General features: G+C 32.0%; 1 protein-coding gene across 6 annotated transcripts in view; it reads right to left on the bottom strand.

The window, feature by feature from the left end:
- LOC117179413 (venom dipeptidyl peptidase 4) overlaps positions 1 to 13,803 on the bottom strand; it is a 794,327-nt gene that overhangs the window by 48,950 nt on the left and 731,574 nt on the right. For all 6 annotated transcript variants that reach the window (XM_033371173.1, XM_033371175.1, XM_033371177.1 and 3 more), the window contains exon 11: positions 1,821 to 2,043. In XM_033371173.1, the coding sequence (XP_033227064.1) occupies positions 1,821 to 2,043 (223 nt within the window). The remainder of the gene's footprint in view (positions 1 to 1,820; positions 2,044 to 13,803) is intronic.

Here is a 13,803-nt window from a genome sequence, read left to right as displayed (position 1 = left end):
TAGGAATATTTAAGTCATCGAACCGGTATTCAATTATTTTTAACAACCAGCCTTATTATACAAAAATGAATTAAAAAAGGAATACTTTATCTCATCAAAATAACAATTGTTACTCTGGAATTTGCAAAAGTGATGTATCCATGTTAAGAAAATATCAGACGTTCCATCGATTTTCCTCTTTCTTTTTGAAGTCGCATTAAAAATGTATTCCAAGTCGAAACGGTAGGAACTGCATTCGTTCATTTTTCTCAGTGGTTTCTCACTTCCAGAGAAGCCGATTACACGTCGGGCACATAGTAGAGCGTGCTGTCGGTTCCCGAAGAATGATAAAAGAGAATATTATTAACGAGCGATCGATCAGACTTAACTCTTTTTCAAGAGAGGCTAAAACCACTCACCGAGTCTCTGAAACGTCGAGAGGTAGCTCTTGGACTTTCAAGTGGGCACCTGTATTTCTCGAGTCCCTTTCATTTCATCACTGGAAGCGAAACCTTGTTTCAAAATATGGTACTCGAGCGACCTATATTACTCTGATCAGCACTATAATTTTATGATTGATATGTCAATAGGGAATTCAAAACTATATAGAGCTTAGAGAGTAATAATTTTTTGAATAAACTATATATCTAGCAGGGTGGCGGTTCTGAATCAAGGAAAAAAATTCCCGGTTATTTCCCGGTTCGCAAAAGTTTTTCACTTTGTAAATAAGTGATTATTTTATAATAGATTTTATGCTTTCACGATGATTCATTTTGATAAAAAGAGATATTTCGGGTTTCACTCGTGTAAAAAACTACGAATTGTTTGCCGACGTTTCGTGAACATTGCAGTTCACATCTTCAGGGCTGACCTGATTATTTTATATTCCGGTTAAAAATATGAAACCCCGCTATCATTTTCAATACCCCAAATTAAAACTGATCCTCCATTTTAGATCAAATGGATACAGATGTTGAAAATGAAACATATCCCTCTTCCAATTCAGCGCAACATTGAAAATAAAAAGGTGCCTCCATTTCGTTTGAATGTTAAAAATACAAAATTTGCCTTGCGACTACTGCGGTTTTTTATTTACTTGTTTAGAGAGAATTTTTTTCACGTACTTAAAGGCTATTCCCGGCTCTAATTTGTATTCCCATTTAATGTGTTAATTGAAAAATTCTATTTCTTGACTGATATTCTTCTTTTCTGCTTTAAAACTTAACTGTTTTCTAAAACTTTCTACTTTTTAGCTTGGAAACTCAAGTATTTTCTTGAAAATTCATCTCTTTCGGTAGAAAATTAAACTTTTCTTGTTTAAAAAGTAAACTTCCCCTATTTTTTTGAAAAATCACACTTTTTCCTCTGTTTTGATGGCTAGAATTTTGGGCTGTGACCTCTATTACAATATTATGTTTTTATTTTAGAAGATTATGAAATAAAATTGAAGAAGAAATTTCTACTTGAAGTGTTGGGGCGACTGTTAGTATTTGTGACGTCACCCTGCTGAATTCAAGCCGATTCAAGCTTTGTATGATGATCTGTGACGAAGAACGGTGAGGGGTGGAAGAAGTTTTGCAAATAGCGTGACGTAGGGTTTGAACAGGACTTGCAGTCACATTGTAAAACAGAGGAGTGTGAGAATTAAGGGTGTCATTGGCAGCATGATAGAAGCTGAAATCTCATTTTTCTTGCCGAGACGATATGAGATGGAAATCCTATCTCATCCTGGAAGTCGAGGCACGTCTTTATTCTACTTTTTGCTTCTTTTGAATCTGGCGCACTTCCGATTCAAAAGACTTCCTCATGATATGTCGATGATCTGTTCGAGAGAGACTTACTTTGTCACAGATAGAAATATCCGGTACTCCAGGTCCTGCGCAGGTGAGCACGTAGTACGAATTATCGGGTGAGAACCGAGCCTGATTGTAGAGACATCGAACTCCGTCTGACTTGCCTTTCACGTTGCAGCTCAGACACTTTGATTTTCGACGCCGATCCAATAAGGATACTCGATACAGGTGCTGTTGAGCAGGATCCTTTTCCGACGTTGCTAAATAATACCTGAAAAAGTGAGAAAAAACTCATTACACTCATTAAAATACACGGAAAAAATGCATGGATAAACCAGCGGTATTTAAACTTGATTTTGCTGCAAATGCTGTTAGCAAGTAACCAACGATGTTGGTAACATTATCAAAGCAGCGATTTACTGCAAAATTTGTTTCAAGTATTGTTATTAATAAGTAACATCAATAAATCATTAAAAGAAAAATATTATTTTGTGAATGGCCCCTGAAGTCCTACATTTTTATAAATGATAAAAATTAACAACAATTCACTGGTTAACACATTGAAAGTTACAGAATAGATCAATCAAAATAGCTCATTTAATTTGTGCAAGTTAATGGTTATGCAAGTCCAAATTTTATTAGTAAAAGTCACTGTTATAATTGACAGTTACAGTTTAGATCATTCTAAATGACTGATTCGATCAGTTGACATTACTGATTAGATTAATTCGTCTTTATTGGTAGAAAATAAATGCTCTTGGTTCAAAATTCATTTTTTGATTGTTGAAATATTAATTATAACATTTTTTGTTGACAATTTATATTTTTTCATTGAAAATTCAGCGATGTCTTATGTTAACAATTCACTTTGTCGTTGTTAAAGATTATTAATTTTTGTAGAAAATTAGTTTTTTTTTCTAGGTGAAAAATACAATTTTTAACTCGGGACTTAATTGTTCCATTTACGGTTGAAAATTAATCTTTTTTTGACAAAAATTCAACTATTTGGTTGACAATTCAAGGTCGAAAGTTCGTGTTTTCTGGTTGAATTTAGCTGCATTTTTTATTTAAAATTAAATTATTTTTTATTCTTCTCTATGGGTGCAAATTTAACTATTTTTTAAAAATTCGCAGATAGAACAAAAATTCAGTGAAGTTTTCCTGCAACTGGCAATTTCAGATTCGGAATATTGCATTGAAAGGTTACGGCAAGGTACGGTCAACCAAGAAAATTTCTACTTTTCAGGGAATATTTCAGGGCAATGTTTAATACAGATTGGCAGTTTTATTTCATTTAATTCGATACGTGGTAGTATTCTGTGGCACCTACAGGTATGGAGAAGTTTTTTTTGTCCTCCTATAATATCTTGGAATATATGTACCATGATTATTTTACACATTAAAAAATATTCCAATTAAAAAACCTTACACCGCCAGTTTCAGGAAATATTCACAGAATTTGTTGTGCTACCTGGGTTCGATTTTTTTTTGTTTGTTGAAAATTGATCTTTTCTAGTTAAAGATGAAACTATTTGCTTGAATCTTCAGGTCTTTTGCTGAAAATTCAACTACTTGGTTGAAGGTTGAACTGCTTTGTTAACATTTCTTGTTTGTTTAATAATTATCATTTTGGTTGAAAATTCATCTTTTTAGTTGAAAATTAAATTTTTTTAATTCCATTTTTTTGTGGTTGAAAAGTATTCCTTTTACAGATAAAAATTCTTGTATTCTGTGGAAAATTCGTCTTTTTTGGTGGAAAGTTGATCTTGTTAGTTGAAAATTCATCTGTTTGGTCAAAAAATTAACAACCTGGTTGAAATGTAAACTACTTTGTTAAAAATTAATATTTTTAGTTTAAGATTAATCTTTTTTGTTGAAACCGAACTAATTTGTCAAAATTCTTTTTACTTTGAACAATTAATTTTTTTAATTGAAAATTTAACTACACCATTTTTGATTCAAATTTATAGTGTAAGAACAAACTTTGGGATGAGTCAATTTTTTAATTTTTTCCAGATATTCGACAAAATAATTTAGTTTTTATATTCCTTAATTTTTAAATAATTCGTATTTATACTGTAGTTTGATTAGAGTTATGCGCCTGGACAATGTTACGATTAATTTCGTAATTTAATTAAACTTGTTAACCTGATCGAATTAAACGATAATAATTTAATTCTCGATCATACTAAATCACACATTACACTATTCTCATTAAAACTATATCAATTCAACGAATAATGCAATACTCGCCGACCACAACTAGGAATTCTCGAAAGTAATTAAATTTCTAGAAAAATGATCGATCCGTTCATTTGCTTATATCTCACGTAATTGAATAGAGTTAATTCTCACAAATTTTTTTGTAATTAATTTAAAGATTGAATCTCATTTTTAATATCTGTGCATTAGGGTGATCCAAAAATGCATTGCAAATTTTTTTTGCATGCTAGAGGGCAACGATCCCCCCCCCCCATTCTACTCCAAATCCGAAAAAAATTCCCCAATGTTTTATTCTTTTATTTTAACAGTTGCCGGTGTTAACTCGAAGTTTCCCATGTAAAATGCATGGGGAAAAATCAATTTTTTTGAGTTTTTAGAATAATTTTTAAGAGTTTGAAAAAATGTGACGGGAAAGTATGGGAGCCTGCAGAGAATTATCCAATGAAGAATTTCATCCATCAGACTTATTGATTTGACACCCCTAACACACCCACGAGTACCTGAAAACTACCCTCAAAACAAAAAATATCAATTCTTAATGAAGTCGACCTTTTGAACAATGTATTCTCGTCTTTTTTTACTTAAAATTATTGATATTGGTCTAGTCAAATATTTATTATCATTTGTTAATTAATTTTTCCGAAAATTCGTTTTCCCCCCTAAAAAATATTACTATTAGTCTAGTTGAATATTTATTAACATTCTTTCGTTAATTGTTTATTATTTAAACAAATGGAACTTGTTTAAACAATTTCTTTCGAAACTTCTTTTTTTCCTTAAAAATTATTACTATTGGTCTATTAGAATATTTATTAACATTAGTTCGGTAATCATCAATTGTTTGAACAAATAGAATTTATTTAAATGTTTTTAAAATAAAAATTATTAATATTTCTTCAGTGTAATATTTATCAACATTATTTGATTAACTTTTTTTTTAATTTTAAAATAAAAATTATTACTCAAATATAACTGATAAATTAATTATTATTAAATTGATTATTAATCAGTAATTCATTATTACTGATAAATATTCCACTAGACCACAGTAATAATTTTTATTTTTTTAAATTTCGAAACAAAATTATGCAAACAAATTTCATTTGTTTCAATAATTGAAAATGAATGAACTAATGTTAATAAATATTCTACTAGACCAATAGTGATAATTTTTAGAGAAAGAACGAATTTTCAACAAAAAATTATTCAAACAAATTAAATTTGTTTAAAAAATTAGAAATTGATAAACCAATGTTCTTAAATATTCCACTAGACTTATAGTAAAAATTTTAAGGGGGGCGGGTTAAAAATATATTTAAACAAATTTCATGTGTTTAAATAATAAATACTTAATTAACCAATGATAATAAATATGCCACTAGACCGATAGTAATAATTTTAGGTAAAAAACGAGAATACGGTGCTCAAAATATCGATTTCATGAAGAATTGACAGTTTTCGTTTTAAGGTTAGTTTTCAGGTACTCGTGAGATGGTTTTAGAGTTGCTAACCCCATATGTCTGATACATAAAATTCTTCGTTGGATGATTCTCAAAAGGCCCCCATACTTCCCATCACATTTTTTCAAACCTTAAAAAATTATTCCAAAAATTCAAAAAAGTGATTTTTCCCCATGCATTTTACATGGGAAACTTCAACTCAAAACCGGCATCTGTTAAAATCGAAATTAAGAAGATAAAAAATTAAGGGATTTCTTTTTTCGGATTTGGAATGAAATTAGGGGGATCGTTGCCCTCTTAACTATTAATTAAATTCAATTAATTGTTTTACATATAGTACTACTTTAAATTAATGATTATATACTGCAGGTTGGTTTCCCTCAATATAATATTAAATTGATAATATAGTTTCATTGAATAATCTAAATTTATTTTACAATGACCAATTTTGATTATAAAGATACTAATTTCTTTGAAATCTATATTCTTTTATTATACCATAATATTTGTATATTTTTAAATCTGTAAACACAGTCACTGCTTGGTAAATGCGGCGAGCCAAAAAATGTGTTGTCCGGTTCAAATTTTTTGATTTGAGATTCCGAAGTTAGCCAATAGGGCTTAAAGTTAAATTCTCCTATAAATAATTTTTAAGAAAAAGAATTAGACCTCTTGTAAAAACCTTGTGGATCATTAGTAATAATATAAAAAATATTAAAAAACATCAGATTGTTATAAATAATTGAGTGATGTTTCGGAATAATGATTTATCGGGACATTGAACTTTATGTTAAATGACCTACCAAAATCAACCTTCGCTTTTCTTCTCTGATTGGTAGGAACGATTCAACAACTCAAGGTCCTCGTAGTATTTCCAATTAGATTAATTAGTTTGTATTAAAAAGAACGAAGAAATTCATGTATAATTGAACCGTATTCTCGGATATGGGAAGTGTTTTACGCGAATGAGAAAGTTGGTGAACGATTGTACGCCATTGTGGAGTCAGAAGGCAAAAAAATTGATAGGTGGGTTCTAGGGTTAATTTATAAAATACGATGAACCCTAGAGTGAGTGCCGATTTTGCAGCTGACCTTGGACCTAACTCCATAGACGAAGGTCCACTCCGAATGTAAATAGTCATGTGTGAGTGAGCACCACGCACGCCCCACAGCTCCTCTCATCAATCCCCGCTGCGCCGCGACAAATTTCAGAAGAACAAACTATCTATCCCTATCTCTCGGGTTCATTGTACTTAAAATGCAACTTTTTTCAGGAAAAAGCTAGAGAAACGTTTTTTTTGCTGTTTTATCAGTATGTTCCACTACTTTCTCCGAATTCGTAGAGTTTTTAATCTACTGCTAATTGCTGAAACTATTTTTACTTATTTAAAAAATTATTATATTATAATTTGAAAAATTAATGGTATTTTCCGAAGTATCTTCTCAATATTATGGCCTAATTGATAAATGTTAATACCTATTTCTAAACATAATCGTTATTGCAATTACTCAAAAAGCAATTTGTTCAATAAATAAGAACAATTAAACATAATGCATATATTTAGAGATAGATGTTGACATTTAATTATTAGACCTTAGCCTTCAGAAAATACCATTCATTTGCGACATTATAAAAAAATTTTAAATAAATAAAAATGGTTGAAATACCAAGTTGAGAATTAAAACAAAAAAGTCACCTTTTCTATTAATAAATTAGGCAAAATCATTCATAAAGTACCATCAATACGCGACATTAAAAATAATAAATTGGTAGAAGAAATGAAAATGGTTTAAACAATAAGAAATTACTTGGGAAAAGTAATACTCAAGCTGAACTTTTAAAACATGTAAAAAACTAACAATAAAGTAGGATTTTCTAGTCCTTTCAGCTATAAAGTTTGATTTAAATAAAAATAAATAAATAAAAGAATTTTAATAAAAATCTACAATATCTAAGTACAATAAATAGATCATAGCATCTATAAAATACGCTCAATTCCCGATATGCAATGGAAATAAAATTGTGCTAATAAAAAGAATTTTTTAAACAATGAAAAATTAATTTATAAATATTAAAAATCTTGTAATTGATTCATTTATGGGCAGAGGGTAAAATTAAAAAGTAATAATGGATTCATGTTGTTTAAAGAATTTGAGTTAGATCATGAAAGTATTTCAGATACTTTATCATATATTTTTACGATTTGGACGGAATGTACGAAAATGTATTTTTTTTTCTCGCGTTATTCCTAATGGAATCCTTGGCACGTGGCCCTTCTTAGTATTAAATAAAAACACTTGAATAAGGAATACTTTCCTGGCTATGGGCAAAATTTTCTAAATGATTTTTTGTGTTTATGATTATATTTCGACGTGAATTACTTCAATATTCTTTAGGTTATTTAACAATTACTGTAGGTGTTATACGTATATTAGAGTCACACTTGGTGGACTTTCAAAAACTTGTTTTTTTACAAAATTAAAATTTTTAGAAACATCGTTAATGATCGGAAAAAAGACCAAGCCACTTAAATGTTTATTCAACATTTTAAAAGTTTAAAAGTTAAAACTCTCCATTTCAGTTCGCTTGACAGGGATGATCATTCAGTTTTAAAATGCATTTAATTAAAATTTCTATGTCTTAATTAAATACGTATTTAATAGAATCAATCAATCAATCAATCAATTAATTAGGTTACTTTTTTTAATTCGAAAACTCCCATCCGAGGAAAACCGAACCAAGCACTGCTCAACTTCGGTGATCGGACAAGAAGCCTTAAATTATTCGATGTATCCTATCGGAAACATACTCTCATACATTTTATAACATACTTTTCAAAAAATATAAAATAATGTACGATAATTTAACATTCTTTTTACACAGGTATTAAAACAACCTGGATGTACCCAAATGCATAAATTTAATAAGCAGTATCATTGTTGTCGCGTTTACCCTTTCTGAAGCTCCACGCTGTATTTGTTATTATTTCCGGTGTGCTTTTATTCCGGAAGTTCAGAAATAATCGCAAACGCATTCACCTAGAAAATTTGGATGCACTTTTCTCGCTTCCAATGTCGACATTATACAGCCCACACTTTTTCTCAACCTTTCGCATCGTCAGGTACACAAGCGCGTACATATAGGAGAAATTGTCGGAAAAAGCGGCGCTGATACCCCGGGAATAATATCCCATCTCGTTCGCCATTGAGAGCTTTTCAACGTAGACGGGTACCACAAAAAGTGTCGCGTTTATTGGGCCACTCTCGCGGCATAGTAATTTCTCATGATTCATGGCTGCCGCTGGCTGCGGCTTTATTAAAAACTGTAGTCAGAATTAATTTTGCACAAAAGGGACGGTAAAAAATACAGGGGCGCTACGGTACCTATTTGCATTCATTCCCCGTGGGGCGCATTCGCATTCGCGCAACTCTAAATAAATCGGCTAAAAGGTGCATTCGCGTGCATTGTACAAGGTATGCGCCTCGAGTTTCCAGTTTCTCTTTCAATTTGTAAATATAATTCACCGAAAGTCATTTTTAAAAATCTTTTTACATTCTTTATGCGCTGAAACCCTGCATGATCCAATTCCTTGAATATTAAGAATTCAGAAAACTCTAGCGCTTTTGCTCAGATATTTTTGAGAACGTAAAGAAATATTGTGTTCAGAGCATTTCATTTGAAAACGAGAAAGTGGAACATCCATTTTGTTTTTTTTTTTATAGGCAGTTTATGCCCTGCCGGTACCGATAAAAAAGCTTTTCAGCCAGTTGTTTTTGAAAGGTTTTGTGTACACAAAACCGGTAGCGGCAAAAAGTATATTATTGAGGTGGAGTCTAGACTGTCGCGGCAGAAAGTCTAGACAAATAACCAAACATTCGTTTCAATTACAAGAACTTTTTATTATAAATATAAAATATAAATATAAAATAAAAAGTTCTTGTAATTGAAACGAATATTTGGTTAATTGTCTAGACTTTCTGCCGCGACAGTCTAAGGTTCATCCTTATAATATATTTGCTGATCAATCTCTCTAGCAATCACCCCAAGTGAAGATCCTCACAAAGTCGTTATGGGAGGTTCCCCACGTGGGTCCATTAGTACCCAAGGTCTTTTTTTGTGGCTCTCGTGTTTCTGTGGCTTCTTGTGATTCTTCTAACTAGGGTCTCATTCACACATTCTAACCATTCTTTCCGCGGTCTGCCTCTGGGCACGCTGCCATTTACTTTACCCTGACACACTTGTTTCGTCAGACGTTCATTTAGAATTCTCTCAAGATGCCTGAACCATCTTAACCGATTTCTTTCCCATTTGTCTATTAGCGTAATTTTATATTTTATGAAAGGTTAATTAAAATTATTTCAAATTCTTTCAACTTTAGCTTCTAAAAACTTGGACAGCTGAAATTGGCATTTTCAAGCAGCAATTATTCTTCAAAGTAAATAATTGGAAAGCACTACATTTAAACCAAAATGCTCTGCGTTTGTCTGTGTGTGGTGTTAATGGTCGAAATCGTCCTGACGGATGAATTTTCATTCCCGGTGATTTTCTGGTTTCCTCACGGTTGATTGTTAATTTTTTTCGATCAATTTAAAACAGTTCAATACATCCAAATAATTTCAAATTATTTTTAAAACTTTCAAAAGATTTAAAAGATTGCTGATTTGGAATATCAGATAATTTTTGGTAATAAAAATTATAATTCTGATTTGGAACAGATTATTTTATGGAAGAATTCTAATTCTGAACTTGAACCGGGATTTTTTTTTAATTCCCCTCTTGTAAATTAAAATTAAAATTCTTTTTCGAAATTTGCCTTCGATGTCCAAAATTTCCTGTTTCGAGTTAACGAAAATTAATTTTTGTTAATGAACCTAAAATTTAAATTGTAATTCTTTACAGAAACTCTCAGTTCTAACTAAAAATGGTTATTAATTACAAAAATTCTCTGTCAAAAATTAAAAGTTCTAATACTCTGCTAAAATTACATGTTCCAAATTGTCAAAGTTATATTAATTTACTGAAATTCCTTGTCCCAAACTAAATACACAAGAATGCCCATATAAGAATAGTTTCGGGGGTTGCCTCGCACTGGCCTTGAGATTTAATCAGTCTGTAAAAACATAAACGGTCTATTGTACTCTGGTGGCGACCCTTTGTTGACGCTGCCACACACTGCCACACGGCTGTCCCAACACAGAATTATAATTATTTTGGAAATCTCTCTATTCCAAGAGACAATTATGATTTTTTTAAGAATTCCCTGTTCTAACTGAGAATTAGAGTAATAAAATATAAGAAGCTACTTTTTTTTATAGATTAGTACATTTGAGAGGAAAGACCCGGTCATTAAATCATATTCTTGGTTATTTTTTGGTTTTTCCGATTTCCACGTCATGAAGACAGTGACTGGACACACATTTAATTATTTTCGAATAATAAAATTTTATTTTTGGGTCATATGAAAAAAATGGTTAAAAAATCATATTTTTGCTTGATTTAATTACATTTAAACAATTCCGGCCAAAAATGCTGACAGCTGGAATCGAGCCCGGACTTTCCGGTTACAAACTAGGAATGCTATACTGCCAAACTAATCGGGAGATGAAAAACTTTTGCATCGTGTTACATGTAACATTAGTAGCTTTTTTAAAGCCTAACTTGTATTTGGGGAATAAAAAATATCCGTCTATTTCAGTAAATAAGAAAAATTGTTCAGATTTCTTCTCTCCCACGATTAATCGAGAAAAATGGAAGCAATAAACGAACAATCGCGATACAATTACGTTACTTCTTCATCGTCCAATAATAAATTGAAGAAGCAGATAGACTGCCATATTTTATTGGCACCTTTTCTTTTCGACACACCTGAGATAAATGTCGGTAATAAATTGGGGTAAGTAATGGATGACATCTCGAGAAAACCTATCTTTCTCTTTTCTAATCTTTGCACATTTTGATCAGACGCCTGAGAAGGAAGGTTTGAAAGAAACCCTTGCAAAGAATAGCAAGCGATTGTGGTTATCACGGGAAAACCTCTTCATTGGCATCGATCGGTCTTCATTAACCAGTAAAAAAGTTCCCGTCTTTTGAATTTATCAACTAACCCGAAAACGATAAGAGTCTTCAATGTCAGCCGGGACAGTGTGAGGTCGAAGATCGATCTTTGGCGATTGGCTAATTTAACAAGATGCTCAAATTAATTTGCTGTGAATGACCCAAAAACCCATCCATCTTGATGATTGAGAAAGCTCCTTATCTCTATGGTGTGCATCCTGGGTCCGTTGTGGCCGACTCTGCCTTTATCACCATCATTTCCACATCCACCTTTACCTCTACACCCTCTCTCACTTTCGAAGCACCGAGACGCTTAAACCCCAGAGCCATTATCTTCTAAGATATTGAATTACGCGACGCCGGAAGTACCCTGTAGCTGTCGTTCGTCTCTAAAATTCAGCTTACCAATATCTGAAGGAAGCCTGGCTCCCTTTTCTGAATCATCTCCACCTCATTACCAAATGGAACGCGTCTAAGTCATTTCCTTAATGTCGCAATGGAGTAACTTAATTCGAAATACATATTTCGAACTTTGTCTCACCTTTGCGATACCACACCAGTCACGTCTGATGTAGTCTAATAATTTCTTACTTTAGGAGAAAATAGAGCATACATCTTATAGAGCATTAAAACATTATTATTTTTGCACATATGGTACTTGATAGGTAAAGATATCAAATGAGCCTTATCTTCCAAATTAAGATAATTTGCTCAACGTAAGAGAATGATACGTTCATTACTTTAAAAATTCGTTAGGAGAATGTTTATTACAATTGTAGATTTGTCATTATCGGATTCTATAACCGTCTACAAATTTTCCTGGTACAGGACTTTGGCCCCTGGAAACATTTCAAACGATTTTCGCATTATAATTTCAAAAATAGATACTCTGATATGAAATTGAAATGCGTATATTTTTTCTCTGGACTAAGATGCTGTGACTTTTGCCGTTTTTAAAGTAAACTCGAAAACCCCTATTTTCAGAAAACAAATTTATGGACGCCAAGTCCTAATTCATGTCCCAAAAAAAATTTCAAAAGGAGTCTTGCCTTAAACAATTGATATTTCTGAAAGATCCTGTTGAAATCAGACTAAAATAAAAAAAAGTTAAAACTGAGAAAAAGCTCCACTTTATTTATGTTTTCAAAATCTGCTCTCGTAAAAATTAGAAAAAAATTAAGTGGGATTTCACTGCAACTTTTTTTCTATAAAACTCCAGCTGAAATAGGGCAAATATTAAATTGTTTTTTATTCCTATTGAAGCAGTATCATCTCATAAAAATGTTGAAAAAAATTTATCTAGTCTATAATCGTACTTTTTTCCGAGAGGGGAAGCTGGGGAAGTGTGTGAAGGGGAATAGGGGAGGGAAGTATGAGAAGTACAAGGGGGGAGTAGGATACGTGAGATGAGAGACTCTGATAGGCTACGAAACCCTTTTGTGTAAGCGCAAGGTCCCTGGTTTAAATAATTTTTGATAAAAAAAGTGGTACTAGAACCCTAATTTGTTCATATAATAGAGACTACTACTTCACTATATGCGATTGAATTGCTTTACGGAACAGTTGCAGAATTTAGAAAAAATGCTTAGCTTCAGTTTTCTTGAAAAATAAATAAAACGCAAGTAAATAGAAATGAAAAAACAAGTAAAATAATTATAAAAAACGTGTAAGAAACAAAGAAAGGACTACATTTAAGAAAGAAGGTCTTTTGTCATAAATTATGTATTTTATTAAAGGCGATGAAAGTTCGAGGGGAAGCAATTTCAAGTTTGTTTGCCTGCATTCTAATCCCATGGGACTATTCAAAATTCAACCCTGTCTTATGGCTTAGTTGTAGGAATACCGTCGTCTTTGATCCCTTTTATGCTGCGCCCGCAAAATTAATGTTTTCTTCCCTCAAACAATTCTAAGTTCCTTGTGGGCAATCGCGCCCCTAGCGCTTCAGTATCTCCGATCTCTATCGACTTACACAAGGTGTCCGGGGATAAAAGCTATAGAACGGGGCTTTAAGAGTAATCCTATGACGATGAAAATCGAATCCCTCCTGTCGTCAAATTCGTGCACACTACACAAATAATGAGAAGCATTTGTCTGCCTTGGAAATGGGAAAAAATTGGGCCCACACGATAAAGTTTTGTAAAAAAAACTATGAATATGCATTCATTGCCTGTGATTCGTATTAGGAATTTCAAGGAAAAATACCAGAATCATTCCAAAATATTCTAGGAGAACTATGTGAGAAGAAAAGAGCAGTTTTGCAAATGATTAATAAGGGGCCGTTCAAAAACTATGT

Source organism: Belonocnema kinseyi, chromosome 9 (genome assembly GCF_010883055.1).
Source record: "Belonocnema kinseyi isolate 2016_QV_RU_SX_M_011 chromosome 9, B_treatae_v1, whole genome shotgun sequence".
NCBI classification, from domain to species: domain Eukaryota; kingdom Metazoa; phylum Arthropoda; class Insecta; order Hymenoptera; family Cynipidae; genus Belonocnema; species Belonocnema kinseyi.
The sequence above is the reverse complement of the archived record's forward strand: the minus strand, read 5'-3'. Positions and strand labels throughout refer to the sequence as shown.